At 41.9% G+C, this 21,906-nt stretch overlaps 1 protein-coding gene across 2 annotated transcripts in view; it reads right to left on the bottom strand.

Moving 5' to 3' along the window:
- The window catches only part of mpp7a (MAGUK p55 scaffold protein 7a), a 169,663-nt gene that overhangs the window by 88,749 nt on the left and 59,008 nt on the right, over positions 1-21,906 (bottom strand). For both annotated transcript variants that reach the window (XM_084747404.1, XM_084747405.1), the window contains exons 3-5: positions 21,368-21,486; positions 9,458-9,535; positions 57-137 (exon numbers count right to left, since the gene is read on the bottom strand). In XM_084747404.1, the coding sequence (XP_084603530.1) occupies positions 57-137; positions 9,458-9,535; positions 21,368-21,486 (278 nt within the window). The remainder of the gene's footprint in view (positions 1-56; positions 138-9,457; positions 9,536-21,367; positions 21,487-21,906) is intronic.

Here is a 21,906-nt window from a genome sequence, read left to right as displayed (position 1 = left end):
CATTGTTGAATATGAGATGAATAAAGACTGTGATGAAGAACAGGAGCCAAACGCACCTTCACGTAAGGTTTGGCCAGTATTTGAAGAAGCTCTTTGATGTCTCCATTGGCCGATTTCCCGTCCAGCTCTTCAGACAACTAAAGAGGAGAAGGCACAGATTATTCACACATGCATTTACAACATATCAGGTTATTAAACATGCTGATAGAAAATTAAAACATGCCACTGTCTTCTGTAGAGATTCACACAGAGATTATTATTTTGATGATTATCTATTTAACAATTATTTAGCAACATCTGCAATCCTCCACAGATTTAGCTGATATCATAGTTTAATCATTTAGCTGTTAGAGATGAAACTGCATACAAATTTGATATCAAGATTATAGTGACTAAAATTATCATGGTTAACACTGTTACAATGGTTTTGTTAAATGTGCTGAAAATGTTATAATATAATAATTTCACCAAGTTTCATATTCAAAATGATTTGAAATGGCATCATGTCCTTTGCTGAATGTTTTCACTGATGCAAAATACAGTAAACCATCTTCTTCAGAAATCTACTTGCCTGAAGTCAATTTTTACTTGCCTCTGTAAGAAACTGTTTTATTTATTAGCAGTTATCAAACAACAATAAATACTGTCATGATTAATCTAAGGCTGCAACTTCAATAAAATGTCAGAAAATAGAAAAATGTCCATCCCAGCTTTTCAAAATCCAAGGTGATGTCTTTAAACATCTTGTTTTGTCAGTCCAAAAGGGATATGTCAATAAACAAAGAAAATGGAAACAGCATTTCCTGCCATTTTTGCATGAAACATTAGTTTAAATATTAATCAATAATCAAAACAGTTTAACTCTTTCTATTACTCGCCTGACTTTCCCCAGGCAAGCCTTTTTTTTGAGTCCTGCTGACACACTGTTATCACAATAACTAAAATTTGAAATGGTAATACCAATGATCTGAAATTTTACCCTGGTTTATTGTGAAACTAGTTTTCATTTCATCCCTAATAGGTTAACATTCTTTCATCCATTTTATGATATGAACTATGATAGGAAGGTTGACTTGTCTTATAATTAAATAAGAAACTATTCTTGACAGTCACTGTGTTACAAGCTTTCATTCACTGGGATAGACAGCAATGACTGCAGTGAGCAGGAGCTTTTCAGCTTTTGTTTAGGCGTATGGCAAAAAGATAAAGTTGGAAAAGAGGAAGAAATCTGCAACCGAAATGATTTCATTCATTTTAATCCACATTATTCTGTGCAGTAACTGTCCTGATTTTTCAGGCTTTCAGCTATTGACCTGAAAAACTATTAATAATTGCTAATAACTTGGGAAAATCAACGAAGAGAAATCTAACAGAGAGTACTACAGACAGAAAGGGAGTGAGTAACAGTGGAGCAACCCCTCAAAAGCATGTGAAAAAGTACAGTTGTGTACTTAAGTGTAACTTCAGGTGGCCCCAAGCACCAGGGGTCCATTGGACAGGAAAGGTGATATTGTGCTAAATTAGGCGAATCTTTATGGGAGGTAAGGTCACACCTTTCTATGGGGACCAGAACTCTCACTTGTTGCCACCTCCTCTTGATTAAATTTACTATTCAGCGGGATCATTTTTCAATGAAAATCTGAGGGACAAAAGAAAACAGTCCATTCCCTCTTGGAAACAATGGGAGCTGTGAGAGCGTCTCACAGCAGAGGGACTGAGCTGGACTACAGTCATGATGAATGTCTGGTAGCTCAGAGACGAGTGACTCTGCTTCTAAAGCCCAGGCCACGCTCCTCCGTCTGCGCTCTGATTTATGGACGATCCTCCTGGACGTGGTGTGAGTGTGGAGAGGAGAGCCGAGCCGTCGCGCACAAAGACCTGCTTGTACTGAACTGGGATCAGGAGCTCATGCTGACTACACAAGGAGGGCCAGTGGAGATCACAGACTGGGTGTAAAGAAAGCTGATACTGATAGAGAAACACGCACATACACACAGTCATGTTTCTTCATACTTGTTCTTTTGCAATGAGGTCAAGGTACATATGATTTCATAAGTAATAATGTCAAATAAAATGTGTTTTTGTGTGAGAAACATACAAATCTCACATAAAATATGATCATCTATGATAGATAATCGATTGTTTTGGACTGACATTGATCTTATTTCCCTGCTTACAAGCAGAAGGTGACAGTCAGTGGGAGCATTTGTCAGTCCAAAATCAGAACAGGTGAATGAACTTTTACACATCCCCTCAGACTTTTTTATCTTACTGGACTTCATATTTACTTCACATTATAGCCTGATTGATACTGGACTTTGAAAGCCAATACCACTGTAGAAATCTTAGGGTTAAACTTATGACAATAACACATCCGTCACTCACTTTTTTTTTCTCACAAAAAACACAACAATAACCTTCATTTCTGATAAGGATCCATACATTTAAATTAAATAAAATTTCTCAGTGCTCTCTGGAGAACTAATTATTTAAGGGAGACATGGTTTAAAACTATTGTCAACATACAGGTAACAGGCAATTTATCTGTCTGGCTCTACTTGATATTAGATGTTATGTACTTTATTAAATGGTCAATATATTTCTCCATATTGTTTGTATGACAGCCATTGCATGTCTGATCACTCTATTAGAGCTAATTTGGTGGAAAAAGGGTATCTCGGACAGGGGGACATCATATTTTTTGCAAACTGTAAAGGCCACTGAGACTATTTGTAATTTTGAGCTACAATAATAAATAAAGAAAAAATAATCTAAACCAGTCATTACGGGAGATGTGTGTACTGCCATTCAGTCGTCTCCTCCAGTAAGCTGACATATTACAGCAACTAATCACCAGTGGAAAAAATATGGCTGGTCACTAGAAAGAGTTCCTTTAATAAACTGTGACAGATTTATTTACGAGTCAAATAATAAAACAATTATTTGAAAAAAGGTCTCTTTTTCTTCTATCTGGAAAATGTTCCTTGCAAATGAACACCAACACAAACAGTGTGTGTAAAAGGTCTTGATGCTGAGTAGAGAACTCCTCTCTCCAGGACGCAGACTGCTCCTTTAAGGCAGATGGTGACAGAGGTTGGGAAAACCTACAGTTTGTTTGACTAACGACCCCTGTGGTGCAGGAATAAGGCAACAGAGGTGAGGCAGAGGTAAAGGCAGGGGGGCGAGGGGTTAGACTCAGGTTAGGGAGGGCGCTATGTCACTTTACCCGAAAGCAGGAACATGTGCTTCTGGCTGGGGGGGTCCTTTTCATTATTTCCATTAGCTTTGACCAGCCCCCCACCCAAGGGAGAGAGACCACACTAATGAATAGCCACAGTGGTCAAGGTTACTCCAGCTGAACCTCAGTCAACCCTGCATTACTTCACTTAATCAAATAGACAAAAAAATAGAATCTGAAGGAGTCAGGTCAGACAAAGGCAAAAGAAGTGTGAGAAAAACCAAACTGTGGAAGGGGAAGAAAAAAGAGATGGCACACATGATGAAAGGAGAGAAAAAAGAGAAGAAAAGAGAGAGAAGAAGAAAAGAATTGAGGAAGAAAGAAAGGTGAAGGGGGGAGTCGGGGTCAGGGTCTTTAGTGAGGGAAAATCTCTCACTCTGATACGCCGACATCCATCATGTCATCACCACGATGTTTACAGCGAATGGGGGAAGCAAAGAGAGACAGAGAACTGTAAATTTCCAGTCCCTCATATTGTCCTATTAAAGCACCTTGTCCCATAACTCAGCGTGGAGGACGGATGGGACATGTTTGACAATACGCTGTGCTCTCTACCTTCATGCTTCCATGTTGGAGTCACATTTTCCATCCTCAGAGCTTCACGGAGAGTGAGGGAGGGGGCAAAAAATGATGCTGGTCTCCTTTGAGACTGTGTTTATTTCATTTGTTAAATGTCATGGCAGGCGCTGCGGTGTTTAGATAAGTTTGATCCCAGCATGTCAGTTTATTGCTCTCTCTTGACCCCGAACGGCTAAAAGTTCACTTCTTTGATATATAGCTGACATTATATCAGGCTGACCTTATTTTAAAGTCATTTTATTAAAACATATTAAAACTTGTTATTAAAAGAAATCTCTCCTCAGCCAGTCAGCGTCTTCCATTTCATATGATGGATAAAATGCACTTTGGCTCGATTTATTGCGCGAGTGATCGATAACATTGCTTGACTACAGTGAGAATTTGACCTGAATTTATTCTCATACAGCATTTTGATTTGATTTTATACGGTCATGCCCAAAGATGTTTTCCTATTATTATATTTTATAAGTTTCCATAAAACTTTTAAAGTCTCACGGTCTAAATACTGGCTTTCACACTCACAGAAAAATAAAATTAAAAAGGAAATAATGAATACATAATTTTTTCTCATGCAAATAATCAAATTTGAAGAGAAAAAAAAGTTCGAAAAGTGACTTCAATCCAAATGCGTTTTTAACGGGGTCGTTCTTGAAATGAATACGGTGTATCAGTGGAACTATTAAGACGCAACTGTTCAACTATTTTAACCAGCAATAATAACTTGCAGGCATGCTTATTTACAGCCCGAGCTTCGTATATAAATATAAATTCAAAACCTCAAAATGTTTGCATGCTTTTATGAGTGTATCATGAGTCTGTATCTTGGATGGTTGATTTTAAAGGTCTAGTGTGTAAGATTTATAGGGATTTATTGGCAGGAAACGGCAGAAATGGAATATAATATTTATAAGTATGTTTTCATTAGTGTACAATCACCTAAATACAAGAATATTTGTTTTTGCTACCACAGAATGAGTCTTATATGCAGAGGGTGCAGGTCCTCTTCCATGGATGCCGGCATGTTGCACCGCCATGTTCTTACAGTACCCCAGAAGGGACAACACAAACACTGGCTCCCGGGAGGGATTTTTGCAGTTTCGCAGCCACAGTAGGTTCTCCTACACACTTGGAAGGTGTGGGTGAGGGGAGGTGTTTGCAATCTGAAAGCTCACCACTAGATGCCTCTAAATCCTACACACTGGTCCTTTAAAGTCCAGATGAAACAGCATTTTGTATCTTGCTTCTGTATCGTGACATATTTTCAAGTGAAACAGGATAGACAGGTGGGAAAGTGGGCGTGTCTTTAACTCGAATCTTGGCTCTGTGCCGCTAAAAGTTGAGTATTGATTGATGATTAATGTCGTAATATAATAGTGGTATAATAGTTGAAATTGGTTGATTTTTATAAGCAGACAACGTTTCGGATTATATAAGAGGATAAGAATATTTTTAGAGGTGCACAATATAACTAGTGATATGATTTAAAAGGGTTAAAAGGGAAAGCAGACATATCTACAGCTGATATCTTCAAAACTCTACAACTCACACCCAAAAAATCACCATTAAATCAGTGTCAGTCACAACAAGAGGACAAAGTGTGGTTATCATTATCGGCCCTGAGATTAAAATAGGAGCCTTTCTGCTCATTTTAAAACACCTATTTTTGTTTTTATTATTACATTCTTAGAATAAAAGCCTATCCAGCAGTAAATGTGTCATAATCTCATGGTCTTGGCCTGAATTTTTATTTATATCTTGAAGATACTTGTGGAGTCATAATTTGCATATGACATCTCTCTGTGTTTGTCTGGCTCTTTCCCATTCTTAGTTCTAGGAATGAACAGCAGACCAGTGCTCTCTGATGGCACCCAGTGGGCTTCCCAAGTAACAGCACATATTTGGGTGAATATAAAGATGTTGGGATGTAGGCCAGAGAAAGAGAAGGGTGGCTTTGAGAGGAGGAGAAGGATACGAGTCAGCCACCAGGACATCCAGTCTCAGTTCAAGCGATGGACACTGATCTGGAACAAGGGGCTGGCATTCAGCTTACTGTCGAGGCGACATGTTGAGCTCTACACAGGATTGATAGAGACTGATTGGATTGACGGACTGGAACGTACATCGAGCCGGTTCATGTGTGAGGCTGATTTGCCCCTTTTGATTGATGTAATGTGGTATTTTACATTCCACAATGAGGCAAGAAGAGTGCTTCTATTTCAGTCTTAATGAGGGCTGGAGAGCAACTGTGTGTGCAGCTATAAACGTGTATGTACATCCATAAAAGTGCGTGTGCAGTCGCCCACCGGCATGTCTTTATACATATGTAATACAGCACCTATTCCATGGGCCCAGTATCGATCATGTTTCAGGCGGTGCTGGTTTGTTTGAGCGGTGGCAGTCACCTGCTGTGTGTGCTAGACAGTGCAGCCGGGGGCAGACTGGGGTTGAAGTGTCATTTTATGTTAGGCAATAAATTAAGCCTCCATTACCCGAAACCCAAGCCCGAAATGAATTTCATCTAACTGTAGATCTCTCCTGTTGCACTTCAGCCCTCAGCCACCACTTCAATAGCATTCATTTGGAGCGGTGACACGGGTGAAAAACAATCCGCTTTAAAAATACACTGCAACGCTCCGGGTTAGGAGGTTTTCTTTTTTCTTTTTGACCAGCCAAGGAAGGGGGGAAATCAGGATTGCGGTGTGCTGTGAGACTCTTTGATACACCATCTCTGGGCTTTATTCCGATACCTGATAATCCCGGGGAGACACTTTGCGGGGCATTTACCAGGAAGCATAAATTTAAAAGTCTGTAATTTGACAAAAAGAATGAGAAAGAAAATCTGTAAGGGGGAGGGAAGATGGAGGCTGATAGCTGGGGGTCTCTTGAACAGTCTGTGGCCTCTTGCCACAGCCTGGGGAGGCAGAGCGAAGACTCAGGAAAGAGAAACAGAAGTGATCCTTCACACTCCACTGGCTGCTTCGATCTGGTGGAATTCTTGTTCTGGTGTTATCTGGTTAGCAGTGTCCTTTGCCAGGACTAACAGCAGGGTTGGACAAACACACAGACAGAAAAGGAGCAATAAAATGTCTATTTAAGAATATTGTCCCTACCATCCTGGTTTGGTTAAGGGTCCTGGGGTGGTTTGGGACTCCTGTCATCTGTATTGGTGCATGCAAACCTTCCACATGGCTCCTCCAGTGACACTTGTGGCCTGAAAGGTCAGGAAAACCACTCCAGACCGCAAGACGGCCTTTCTTTCGTGACAGTCTCGGGACACTCTGGACTCTCGGTCTTTACCCCAACCGGCTGTAAAAATCTCAGCCCCTCTTTTCTCTCGTCTTTCCCTTGACTCAGTACTAATTAGGATGATGTATGGCTGTGGGCTCTTTAGAAGGGGGTGGAATAGTCGGAGGCACTTTGATTACAATAAACAGAGCTGGGGATTTCAAACAAAACCACACACCAGTAAGAGGACTTTTCCTCCTCTCCATTCACCATGCCAGGCTGGTTCTTGGGTTTATACAGGTGTGGGTGGATGTGAGCGGGGTACTCGCATGCTTGTGTGCACACGTGGTTTCCAATAAATATTGCAGATGAACAATACAGTAACAAATGTCAGGACAGTGGACGTTTACTCGATAAATCAGGCTAAATATCTTTCACAGCTTGAGGAGAGCAGCAGGGCCAACGGAAGAAAGTCATCATCAGCGGTCCTGTTGGTGCTATTATTGTCTGTGTGATGACGTCTCATTAATAGGTTAATTAATGAGGAGGGACTGCACGCCATAGGTGATGCTGCTGTAATGCTTCCTCTCTCTGACTCTGAATATTTAATGTGTTCTCTCTTGCACTGACTTCTGTTTATATGATGCAACTCAGTCTCTCCACAATCATCTGTAGTTTGTCTGCTGCCATCGTTTGTCATTGCGTGCCCATCCATCTTCAGCTTTCCTCTCAATGAGTGGCCTTTCTATCCGGTTTCTGCCCTCAGTAAATGATTGGTCTGTCTTTGCAGAACTGGATTTTCGATTTCGTGGTATGGCTAGACATTTGGGCAGAGAGTGAGGCAGGATGGGGTAGAGCAGGGACAGCGTAATGTTATTGTAACAAGAGAGAGTCTAGAAAACCAAACTGAGGACTTCTGGGACAGTTCAGGGTTCAGAATAAGAGGTGAAAAAGGACAAACATTGCTCCTGCATGCTACTGGGAATGTGCTAAGTGTGTGTACGGTATGTGTGACTGAGTATAGGGTGAGAGAGGAAACTTGGAACCGGTTATCTGACGTTTTTGAGTTCAATCTGTACAATATCGTAATGTTGTAATGCAGAACGAGACAAACTGCCTTCCTGCTTGCACTAAGTCTCTCTGGATTTGAGTATAAGCAAATCATGTTTGCTTGGTTTTCAAGCAAAGTCAAACAGTAAGACAGAGCATGCAAGCCAGAGAAGACATAACGTGTGTGTTGGCGGTGACAAATTAAAGGAAAAACCTAGATAAATCAGTAGAGAAACATAACAAATGCAGAGTCCTCCATGCAGGACACAAGGACTCACGGAACGGTTTGATCAGTATGAACACAATGCAATATGGTCCGGTCTTCACAAGCACTTACACAGTTGAACACCAGTAGACAAATTTGGGTTGTAGGTTTGAAGTAAACAAGGCATCATTACTGCAGTGGCATCTCTCTTTCAATCCCTGTTCTGTTGAATCATCTGCTACATCAGTATGAACTAAAATTGACAGTATGATTAACAAAACTGCACTTAAAGCTTTTCTTGACAAGAAAGATGTGTTTGCCAAATTTCTGACAGTATTTGGTAAGTTTAATTTACCAACTACATTGTTCTGATTGCTTGTAGGTCCATCAAACTGCGTCCAGGTCTGTCCCTGTTTACAACACCCCTTGGAAATTGAAAAACTGAGCGATTCCAGCTAATTGGTCTGGCTTTGGCAGGCTACGATTTAAGAACTTTTGCCAATAAACCTGGGAGATTCTGCAGAGCCAAATACATTTTGAAAATATAAATTATCAAATACCATTAAAATAATTAGAATCAACAAATTTTTTCAGCAAAAGTTAGTCCAGTTTTAAAAGGCTGCTAAAAGTCTTCTCTATTCTGTGTTGTTGTTAACTGTTCCAACAAGAAACTTTGAGACTGGGAAAAACAGAAAGAATGCGTAAATCTCCATTATTATAAAATTCTTTTGTCTCAATTGCATTATGAGCTTATAAACACAGGAGAGATTGCTAGACAATCTTGTTATGCAGGGCTGATGGTGAGCTGCAGCCGTTTTCTGGCTGAAATAGTTCAGAAATTGTGCATTTCTTCTGATTACAAAGCAAGGAATAATGGAAATTTAGGGTTTAAATCATGAGCTTGCAAGTTATTCCTGCAGGGTTATTCCTGCTGCTATTCCACTCAGCGCTTTCACATCCAGACTATGGAAATGAAAGTGCTCTCCAGCACCATCATAAGAACACCTAATGAGGAATGAGGAGGAGGGAAGACTTTTTGGAACAAGAGGCACATGGTGGCTCAACACCATAAAACACACTAAGACACTTTAGTTTTCTTTTTCAGTTATTTGTATGTGCAACCAAATAAATAGAAACCTCCCTTCAAAAAAGGAACTTACTTTATAGGCCAGAGGTGCAGCGCTGTTCAGGACAGGGACGGGTTTGCTCTGTTCGTAGTGCTGAAGTTGTTCATGGATCTGAAAGGACAGATTGTGTTCATCAGTAAGTAAGCAAGAGAGGAAGAAGGTCAGTGTTGGGCTGCAGAGGCCACGGCTGGGCCTCCCTGAGCAAACACACACACGTGTGCACACAAAAACCCATGTGCACTGCTACAAGCACACATGTATGAAAACATGTATAGCTTCTATCCACACCATCTTAAACTTGCGCACACTCATGGTAGATCAAAACGACAAGCAATCACCAAAAGCACACACACACACACACACACAGAGCTCTTTCACACAAGACTCCCTCGTCTGAGCACAACAGACTGCTTCTAAGTATTTCAGCTCGCTTATCCACTGTACAAACAATCCAGTTTTCCACCATGCATTTGATATGCCCTAGTGGCCTGGTGAGGATTCCAAATCATTTCAACAGTCTGGTTAAATTGGCTAAACATTTCCTTATCAGTCTCAACACTGCAACTGCACAATGTTGAGAGACAAAGCTGCATCTCTGGAGAGTTACTAAAATGGAAAGTAGGCCCGACTCGTGTGTTAACATTTACTCATTTACACACACAAAAACACTTCATCACTCAAAAACTGATATGCGGAGCAGAGCAGGAATAATTTACACACACACTCACAGCCGCACGCTCGCACCCACGCACACGCAGTCAAACACACAGTCACACACTTGTGCTCCAGCCTACACACAAAAACACTACAGCCGTCCCATTTGTGATTTAAGAGCAGCTGTGCAGGAATGTGTTGACAGGCTACAGGCTGCTGTCAGGTCCCATCAAAGAAAAGACAGGGACGACTATCCTCCCAGCAGCCACTTGTGAGCCTCTCTTCAGCCCAGCATGGTGAAGTAGAGCTCGACCACGGGTCTGGCTGATAGCTGGGCCCCGGTCATGGAGCCTCCAGCTGGATGTCCCAAAAAACATTCCAGCACGATGGTGGAACAGAAGGCTGGGAAGAGACTGACAGAGGAGCCCCCGGGCCAACGTGGTATCTGTAAGGGCCAAATCCACACATGTAGGCGCATACAAACACACACAGATGGAGCGGTGTCAATTTGCGACAGAGAATCACTTAGTAGGACAGAAATGACAAGAAAAGCAGTTTGTTTGCTGTCACACAGTGAGCAGCTACAGATGCTGTGTGCAATTAAAACATCTGTTTTAGGCTGTTAGACAGAATATTTCCTCCTTACTACACAAACCACAGCAGACACAACTAGACGGCATTCCACAGCAGCAGCACAGTGGATACTGTGAATGTTAGAGGTGAATTTTGTGAGATGACACAATCAAAGAATGGGATCTGTCCCAGCTAATCACATTCCCCTCAGAAATCATTTTCAGTATTTTGGCCCTAGGCTAGTAATTCTGGGGAAATTCTGATAAGCAAAAGACATGCAACATGTGTAGAGTTGTGTGTAGAGTTCATCTGAATCTATTCAAGTTGTCATCTGTATTTGATAACCACCAGAGAAAGAAAGTCCACAATACAAAGACACTAAAGTCAGCATTCCGATGGCACTTTTATGACTTTCTGGTGAGAAAAACGCTACAGAACGAAGCATTTACATATCTTTGTATATAAATGCCCCTCTCTGCCCATGAGAACTCCAGCTAAACTGTTGGCCTTAAACAGGTACAGCCATTTCTGTGCGACTTATCCACACAGTCTCCAGTGATAAATCATGACCCGTTAGGACTGTGTCTTAGCCAGCAGAGCAGCCATGTTTCAAGGTCAGCTTAGAGGTTCAAATCCCTGTGTAAAGCCGACATTACTCGGCTATAAAACATGGTGCATTAGGCGTGTCGTGGAGGTAATCTGCTGAAGGCCTGAGCGAGGCAGATGGTTGCTCAGCTCAGCTGTAGAGCGCAAAAAGTTGTGACTTGAGGACCCCAGAACAAGACAGACATATGGTGGTGGAAAGAACAAGCAATACAGGAGGTTTGCAACGGCCTGGAGAGGCGCAGGAAATTCCTCGAAAGAAGCGATAAGGCAGAAAGAGCCACTAAGCCCCTAAATTTGATGATCAAAGTACATTTTTGGTGGCCAAATGTAAATGTATGTATGAACAATACAGAAACAGCAATTGAACTTAACACGTCCCCCCTTAACTTTTTGTGTTGTCCACATTTCCCATAAATTATGACATGATGTTTCCTGAAGGCATCATTTCCAGTGAAAAACAAGTTAGACTTCTGGGCTTGGTGAGGAAATTGCTGGCACACACTGCAGCATTACATTCTTAGATGTAAAAAAAAACCCAACATATCAGTAGCTAGCTGGTAACGAGAATGGTTTGTTGATTTTGTAGAATGTTCCAGTAAAAGGCGGTACGTTTGTCTGTTTTTTGTCTTGGCAAAGGCTAGCAGTGTGGTAAATAAAATTGGGGGCTACCTACAAGGAATAACTAGTAGCCACAGAGTAACTTTTTGTGGCCAGGAGCCATTGGGCCATGGTTAATGTCGAACCCTGTTAGGCTGGAAATTAGTACAAGCTTGGAGAGGTGCTAACATAAGCCTGAGTTGACTCCACTGTTTAAGTGGCACTGAGTTAAACTGCTGTCAGTGTGTTCCATGTTTCATGGCATCAAGTTTAAGACTGCCACTCTAGGGCAATTCCTGGAAATTTTCATCCTCATCTGTTTAATTTCACATAGCCACGTCATATTTGAACAGTTACTCTGTACTGTTCATGAAGTCTCAACAACTCCACCCTGTGCTCTGACTCCTCTGTCTGTTCTTCTACAGTAGAAGGCCGTAAAAGGACAGGCAGGCAGCTCCAGTTACTTCATCTGTCCTGATCATCTTTGTAAGAAAACAGATGAAAATAAAATGAGAGTTTGCCAGTGTCTTCAGCGCTCCAACATACCACAGTCCTAGTGACATCTGCTTAGGTAGTTGTTGCTCCACCACCTCGGCTTACTTAGTTACTGTGGAATTTCTTCTCTGCTCGGTGAGCAAATGCGAGATTGAAATGCTTTTATTTACAGTTCAGGACACTTTCCAAGTGCCTGTCCATGACGCAGTAATGTATTTTAAAGTCATTACCCCCCTTTTTGCATAGCACATTCTCAGTCCCATTGGTGAGGCAGCAGTGCTCCTGGCAAACAGGAGAAGTGGCCTGGTGGAACAAAAAAAAAAAAAAAAAAGAAAACAGTGAGAGACACTGTGCTGCAGCCAAGGAGGGTTTAGCTCAAACCAAAGAGCGGCTGCTGGACACACAACCAAATCAAAGACTGGGATTCTGAAACCTCTCCGATGAGAAATGTAGTGCTACTTCTGATGTAAAATAAGGCAGATGAGATGGGATCAAAATGTTCAAAACTCAGGGAGGAAATCTCCCTGAAGTAGAGGCTGAGAAAAGATGAATGAATGTGCACCTTCACTGAAAGTTTAAAAAAAATAGGCTACAAAGGAGCAGTGTGTGTCCTGTCTCCACAGAGGCCGCAGACTAAGTTGTGTTTGCTTCCAGAAATACCCCGCGGGCTTAAAATACACATAGCAACACACGTGGAGAAAAAAATATGAAGAAAAACACTTACACGGGTAAGAGTCGATATGAAAGAATGCCAACAAGGATGGACTGGAACAAAAACATAACATCAATCTTCATCTGTTTCAGACAAGAGCTCCAATCACTGCTAAGGATCACTGTTCAGGTTAAGGGTCAGACACCTTGGAGACCTTTCAAGAAACCCTCCATTTCAGACAGTATTTATTATCAATTCATGATCAAAGCGTACGCAACAGTAAGAAGAACAATCACTGTCTGGAGTCTTGATTGTCAATGTTGACGTATTGTCGAGGAAAAAAGCATGCCTTACAAACACTAATCCAGACACACTCGAGCAAGCAAAGTCTGGCACAGAAAGAGCGAGAGAGCGTGCAGGAGAGTGAAAGCTTGATAGATGGAGAAGTGTGCTGATGGAAGGAGAAAGAGAGGTCTGGAGATCACAGGGCTGGATAGTGTTTCTGTTTCCGAGTCCTGCAAGGAGGCTCGAGGCCTCTGGTTAATGTCCATGTCCCAGAAAACTACAGGTCGGACCGGTTCGGATTGACGATCTTTCTCCCACTGCTGTTTCTATATCTACCCACCGGAGCGGATCCAGTATCAGGCCTCCATGAATCCACCCGGGTCAGATCTCTTGGTCTGATCCAGAACACCTTGTCAAGGCTCTGCAGCCTAGTCGACTAGACCAAGTTAGGGAAACGGGAAGGAGGGATTACAGACAGATGCACAGGGTTGCAACTGAATAGTTGTGACATGATATGTTTTCTCAAGGAGCAGAAGGAGAAAAGTTGAGATTTGCTTTTTCTTCTGTTGCAGTAGATCAGTTTACAAAGGGTTGGCTTTAGCCCTGGCATGATGGCATCAGGTCCTGGACTTTGTGCTGTGGTTCATGAGCAATCCTGCAGATGACAGTATCGTTTTCCATCACTCTGTTGAGGGTGCAACTGGCCGATCCTACTAAGTTAAGTTTACACCAACGACCAAAATTAGATTCAACTTGGTATCACCAAGGAAAACATATTAGAAATGACAGCATCCGGTCGACATCGCTATTTAGTGGTTACTACAAAGGGCAGCAAATGTAATGATCCTTCATGATGGATCCACCATCCCAAATAACTTGTCTCAGACAATCTTCTGTGGTGGTTGATCTTTTAAAATGTAGAATTTTATTTAGAAATATGAAGAACACACCAGCAATGCTATTCTGCCAAGGTCTGCCAAGGCTTTCAGCCAATTTTTCTGTCAGCAACTATTTCTCCAGGACAGGACTTTATGATCCTGTCGGTATGACTCCCTTTGAGAAAAACAGGGCTGCCCCCGACTTCAGATTTTCTTTGTCCAGTAGTATTAGTTGACACTAATAGTCCAATAGTTGCCACATGCTTATGATATTAATTAGGGCAGCACAATTAGTCGCAATATCATAAAAATCTCAATATGGCCGAGTGCAATATCCAAATCACAGAACCAGGAGCAAATCACAATTTTTTGAAAAAGGAAAAATGCGTGAGAAAACAGCATTATAATGAAGTTCCGTAGTGCTGCAGAGATGCCCTGGCCAAAAATAAGACTTGTTACTGTATTGTACAGCCCTAATATTAATTTAATTATTTAAATCTATATTTTGGGACAGTGAACATTTAGGTAATTAATTTAAATACAATATAACCTTGCACAAATCTTGTTGTTCAAAACATGGTAAAAAATTATTTCCAGCTTCACAACAACAAATGCTCACAGACTTATCACAACGATCAATCATGTTTATTACCTAACCTAACTGCTTCATACCTCCTTTCCCTGCCTGAAGTCACAGTTTCTTCATTGTCCCCTGAGTCAGAGCTGCAGTACATCACTTAAGTAACATTACTTTATTCTCAAACTGGCCTCTGTCGGCCTGAGAAGCTTTGTCCTAATCCCAGTCAGCTAACTACCTGATGGCAGCTACAGCACATGTAGCAGCAGTGCACTGATGACTACAGTGTTACAAGAGGAAAAAGTCCACACTGTAATGGCGAGGCACAGCTCCCGAATGTTTTTTTTTCTGTTCTGTTCTGCAACCAACAGATAAATGAAAACATGGCCAACAAAGACTGTTCTCAATGGCTCAACGGTTGGACGACTCTTACATGGCAGCCCAAGACACAATCTTTAATTGTCTTTGGCAATTAAAAATCTTATTGTCCTGGACTGGACAACAATGTATTGAGGGTCTTGATGAAAATTTGCTAATTACTGTTTGTGTGAATTCTTTACTTAAGAATGTCAATATATACAAAAACACACACAAATCCAGCACCTTTCCTTGTTCAAGACCCTGCACAGAGTGGTCTGGTGGCTGAGTTTGGCTCACATTTGTTGTGGAAAAGGCCTGGACAATGTGACAGCCAATTAAGTACTAGCAGTAGATTCAATGGACGAGAGAGAAAGAGAGAGACCAAGGCAGTAGGCCAACAATCATGATGGCCACATCATTTAGATAGGGGAAACATTTCCTTGTGGAGTTCTTGGAAAAGTAAGTAGAGAGGCCCCAGACACACCTCCATAGATGCCATGTATTCTGTGAAGCGAGGACAGTGCAGGACACAGTCATACTTGTACACATATGACAGTTGTCTTGAGACAAAGCTAAAATCCCCACTGCAAGTTTTCTGTTTGTGTTTCAGCCTCTAAATTTGCACAGTACAAAAACAACACCAGCAGAAACAAAGGGAAGTGGCATGTATTATGAGGGCATGAAGCCAGAACAAATGTACTCACTTACTGAATCAGACTGATTTGAGTATTTTCGAGGCAGTCAATTCAATGTATACATTTGTTAAGGCTATCTTTAAAAGCTCCAGGTGAGCCCATGATGTCTTCAGGCAGTTCTCGGGCCACGAGGGAGCCATAAATACACTATATGGCACCAATGAACCTCATTTTCCATATATTGTGTATTGCTCCTATGCTCCATGTCCTATTAAGATTGGCTTCGTATTGTGTAGACCTTCTGGTTTCACTTTGAGTCCCCATTTTTCCTAAGGAGTACAAAATCGGGGTCAATCAAAGTGACCTGGAATAATGGTTGTGGGATCACTCCAGAGAATTTCCTTGATTACCAATACAGACATTTGACTGATAGAATGAGGACTGGTGGATCTGTAGGCCTCTCCTCGTTTTCACTGTCCCCCCCAAGTGTTCGTGGTTCAAGTCAATGAGGTTTAGGGTTATTCAGTAACCTGCCACGCTGCAGCCTGTCTGCTGCGCTAAGGAGTTTCCCTCCTCCTTTCCACTGTCCCCATCACAACCTTGCCTTTGGCTTCATCCATCGTCTATTCGTCTAGCTCTTCTGGCTCAATTCAGACGCGCTTGTTTGTGGACATTGAGCATGATCTCTTGACTTCATACTGTAGTCGACCATTAAACTCCTATGAAAATATTTGGAAGGCAGCCTAAGCGCAGAGTATAACATTGCAAGGAAGGGGATTTATTTTGGATTCAAGTGAGGTTTTCTAACCGTAAATAACCACCCGGCTTGTGTCAGAAACAATATTTTCTACCAACAAATGGCAAGTTGAAGCACTGTAACCAAAGCCTACGCAAAGTTACTTAATTTACAATCACTACCATACCAAAGGTCTTTTCAATGAAAATTTACACTGAGTTGACAAACTCAGTTGCTCAGGAGGCTAAATGAATATGAAGGTCATCTCTTTTTAAGAATGGAAGCTCCCTTCTCTAAAACAGCCCCCAGGTCTTAGCTTAACTCCCCACGAGGGTTCCTGTTCCCCCTCCCAAAATAAATACAGACCTTGAAGGCAACCAGTGCACAGGACTTGCTGACCACAGACAGTACGAGTGGATCTCTGAGGTGGTATAGGTTTACAGGCAGAGTCCTGAACCAGAGACGATTAGCAAGGTTTTATTGCTGCACACAGGGTGTGGGGCTTAAACGACTCACAGAGAGCTATTGCAGCAGGGTGAGAGGTTTAGTACAATTTCCTTTTCACGATCTTCCTCGGTAATGGGGACTGTGAGCAAGGTGTGTAAAGGATAGGACAAGTGCCAAAAGGGCAAGTCTATGGCTGCTGTTAAGGAGTCGAGTTGATGGACATTACAGGGTGAGTCATAAAACTTGGAGCGCTACCTCAGACTCGATCCAGTTATTCATGGGATACCAAGTCTGGTACTCAAGGAATACGGTCCAGTTTGTCTGAAAATGAGCTCATTCATCAAAAATAGCTGAAACTTTCCATTTGGGTACAAGTGTCAGCTGCAGCACCTTTACATGTCATTAAAGGCCTGTAGCACTGAAGAACAAACTGGCAAGCCCACATCAATATTGCTGTGTAACAACGATGTAAGTGCCAAGCCTATTAGCAACTAACAGGAGCAGAATTTAAGGGAAAACTGACTGACCACAAAATGAGGGATCTCGGGGCCTGGCTAAAGGCCTGCTGACAGAAACTTGGTCTTAAAGGAGAGCCCCACCTGATGCAGGTGGAAATTGAATATTGTATTATATTTCCTGTGGCTTTTTGTGGAGCTGGAACTTGGCAGTGGAACAGTGAGTGTGGTGGAATTTATAGAAAGCACACTCAAGTAACCCTCTTTAATTGAAAAGAGGGGAACTGTCTGCGTCGTTTTAGCCATGCTAGCTATACACGCCAGCGCTCACATTTCATGTCAGTTCCGATACTGCGCCATTAAAAAGTCTGCAAAATGAGGCGAACTTGTGAGCCTCGGCCCTTGCTGAAAGACGATATTAGAAAATATTTGTTTCATCTCTGTGACATAATAGGATTAGGAGGGACATGAGAGGCTGTCGCGACCATCTGATGAGGGCAGGTGAGGAGAGACAGAAAGACCTTCATGTAGGTCTGAATTCTCTCCTCCTCTTTCTTGTCTCTCTTTCCATCTTTGACACGTCCTCCTCTGGTCCTTCTCTCTCCCTACAGACAGACTGACCAGCAACTGATGCTCCATAATTACCCAGGTGAGGCTTGAGCGATTCCATATGAGCGACCTGGGCTGTCGAGCCTGTCAGATTAACATGATGTGTGTGTTTTCTCTCTGCTGTTTAGCCATTCCCAAAGTATCCCCTTCACAGCCTTGTGGAATAAAAGGTGGAATCTGTGGAGATTTGGTGGTGGGGCTTTAGAGGAAGAGGACAATTAAGGTTTTATTAATGGTGTGCCACTGACGTTAGCCATGTTCACCTGAATGTTGCGTCTGAATGCTGGTCTCTGCTGTAAGGCGAGATGGTTGTTCTGTACTTCTGTGTGTTTCAAAGTCTACCCTGTCTGTCCATTTGGCTCACTGGCTGACAGGCTGGCTCACGTCTCAGTACCAAGTAGAAAGCAGAGGAAACATATAGTTCTGCTTGTCTGGAGCGGGGCAGGTTCCACTTATGTCTCCACGTTAACGATAAGAGACGCTAAAAGCAGCTCAGTTTCTCTCCATTGAATAACAAGGAAGAATAGGAAAATCGGAAGAACAGGCTCCTTTTGGTGGAGAAATAATGAGGGTCTTTGATGTTATATTGACCTATTTTAGCAATTTTGTGGTTGTATTGGGGCTATTTATTCTTCTACAGTAACAATTGTGAATTGGGTCCCATAAGCTTAGACCTGAACTGATACTTACTGAATTGCACTGACATGGGCCCCAAAGTGAGACCCACTCACTATCTTGCTGGCATGTGAATAAAGTCAGGGTTTCCCCCAGAAAAATTGTTTGGCCCAGTGGCAAGTATCTTTTGACGGGAGCCGGCAGCCAAGTGTCTTTTATGACGAGGACCCCGCATGGGCCAGCAACAGACTGCTGGCAGCGTTAAGGTAGGGCCATATAGTATAATCTATAAACTAATCATCACAGGAATCGCAGAATTGAGAATTTAAAAAAAGATAAACCAAGATTTCATAGGGCCTAACATGAAGTCATCAGATTTCATGGGGGACATCTGAAGGGAAGGGACTACTCCTCTCTGCAGTGCATTGTATAATTGCAATCCCGTACAACTCTTCTTTCTCGTTTACAAACGCATACAAACATCTGAAAGCCAGCTTTTGTCCCCCAGATAGACAGGCCTCTACAAATACATCCAGGTAGCACTCAATTAGCACTCAGCTAACTGTTTTCTATGGAAGAGCAGCATTTCCAGATCACCACCTCATCCTAAAAGTCAACCTAAATCAATCAGTTGTCAAGTATTAAATCAATCACCCACTAATGTCTTTTTTTTGTCCAAATTCTCTGATTCCAGCTCCCCAAATGTGAATATTATCTGATTTCTTTAGCCCTCTGTGATAGAAAATTGAACATAGTTGGGTTGTGGACAAAAAAGACATTTGAGGACATTACTTTGGGAAACAGAGATGAACATTTTTCACTATTTTGTGAGATTTTGGACTAAATAACTAACTGATTAATTGAGAAAATTGTTAAAAGATTAATCAGTAATGAAAGCTAAATTTGATTGCTTGTGATCCCCACCTAATTCTACACAGCGATTAGAAAAATCAAGAACTTCTTATTCATTCTCTTTCTTCACAGCAATCCAGTATCCAACACTGTATATATCACAAACTTCTCATGCATTCAGAACACTGCATTCAGAACACTGCAGAGGAAAATTATCTATTTTGTTGACAAAATTGCTTCAGCAGTTGGTGCAAAGCTTTCCGCACTGCAGGTAAAGAGCCTGTGAAGACATGGCTCTTTTGTCTCCCTTTTGAGTTCCTCTTGAAAGTTTAGCCAGGTATAATCAGGGGTGGTTAGAGGGCTAGGTGAATTCTGGGAGCTCCACCCTTGTGCCTGGCTAAATATCACAGAAACATAATGCCACCTTCATTAGCATCATTCTCTCTGCCCCACACTACGCAGTGTTTTCTTTGGGGCCGGCGAGAATGAGAGTCCGAACCTGCCCATCATTATCCATGTTCAAGATGCCTTATTCTTCGGCCATTCATAACAATCCAGGCATCAAATGAAACCCTTCTGGTTTCCTCAAGTCCCGACATCAGGGTTTTGCTTCAGCGTCTGAGGTATGCCATAATTCAGGCACTTTTACACGCTCACATGGGCGCGTTACAACCCTGGACCCTGAACAAACATGCTTACACAGGAGAGATTTCTTTAAAGAGAGGGGATGAAAATTATGTCGATTTTTCTCTCTCAATCGTCTCTGTGACATAATGATTCTGGCCAGAGAGAAAGAGAGACCACCGAAGGGGGAAATACACGCCAGCAGATGAAAACAGAGCTGAGCATTCTTTTAAAATGGAGACAATATACAAAGGACAGAGTGAAACGTCGCTCTGACAATTAGAGAAGTTTTCTTTGTAAAATGACTAATTCTCAGTTACCTCAATGACAATAGCAAGAGATGAAGGAGACTGGCTGCAGATTGCAGAGAATCCCATGTGAAGATGAGGTTCAGGAGGACAGACAGAATGTGTTACATTCATTACCGCAGTCTGTCGGCTAGCGCATAAAGATATCAAGTGCGCTCATCTTCTCTGCAGCTAGCTACTTTAACAGGCAGTAACCGGACCATAGGTCCATTCACGCTGGCAGAGGGGGAGTTAGAAGATCTGGGTGGGTAGACTGTTGGAATGACAATAAACTTTGTAACGTATGAATGAGACATCAAAGAGTAAGGATGAATAAAGCAGTGTTGAACAAAGGTGCAAATGTGTGTTTTTATGTGAATCAGAGAGGTCGGCTCAGGGGTGGGGGCTGCGAGGGAGAGGGTTCAGATTCTGTCCTGTCCCACAAGAGGAAGGACTGTAGGTTTAGATTTTAGTGAGATGCCAGATCCAAAGTTAAAATAGATACTGTCTGTCTGGCCTGTGGCTTTGATAACTTTTCCTACTATGTCAGACTTTTAGATTTATATATATCAATTATTTACTTTCTCTTGAGATGTTCAAAAATACTTAAAATTGGTTCTGGTACTACTTTCTCAGTGGAACCTTCCTGGTTAAATGAAGGATGAATGAAAAAAATAAAATAAAATACATTTATTACTTAGGTATACGAAAAGCAAGGCAAATGATACTGTGTCCAGTTAAATATAATGCCAGTATAACTACATTCTGGTTAAAGAACACATGATTTGGAAGATTTTCTACAGTGCTGAAAATACAAATCACTGTTTTGACAACATGCATTTATAAAGAACTGAAGTGCCTCAACTGTGATGGATGAATTTGTTCTTTGATTACTGCAATGCCCTTACAATACCAACATGGATTTTAAAACCAAAATTACCTTAACTGAACTACTATGCAAAACCTAAAATAACTTTAAAAGAAAAAGATGCTTATTTTGTTTTACCTTGACCAGCGAGTGGAGGCTTCTCTCCCCAAACATGTCCTGGAGGAAGGTGTTGTCCTCTGGGCGGCTGACATGGGGCTGCAGCTGGGAGGGCAGAGCCGCCAGCAGCTCATACAGACCTGCAGGACGGGGGAAGAGGAAACAGAGGGTCAGTACAGTATGGCCATAGGAGGTATGTATGTGACACACAAAAAACAAAACACATGCATGGAGACAGATGCGCATACATCTGAAGTTTAATTTTTCATATGAGGCTGCTCTGTGTTTCTTTGTCTCTTCCTCAGATGCACCGTCTAAATACACACACATTAACAAACTCCTGAAAGTACTACAAGTTACAGGAAAACCACTCTAATCCTCCTCTTCTGCTTGTCACTGGAAGGAAAAGGAAATATAGAGGCAATAAAGCATTTCCCCCCGGCCTCTACTTCCCGCTATTGTCCCAACCTTTCCTGTTTTTTCAGGAACACTGCTATCCCCAATCAGAAACAACTCCAAAAAACTTCATACCAGGCTACCAGACTTCATTCTAGAAATTC

Source organism: Lutjanus erythropterus, chromosome 21, assembly GCF_056507025.1.
Source record: "Lutjanus erythropterus isolate fLutEry1 chromosome 21, fLutEry1.hap2, whole genome shotgun sequence".
Lineage (NCBI taxonomy): Eukaryota > Metazoa > Chordata > Actinopteri > Lutjaniformes > Lutjanidae > Lutjanus > Lutjanus erythropterus.
The sequence above is the reverse complement of the archived record's forward strand: the minus strand, read 5'-3'. Positions and strand labels throughout refer to the sequence as shown.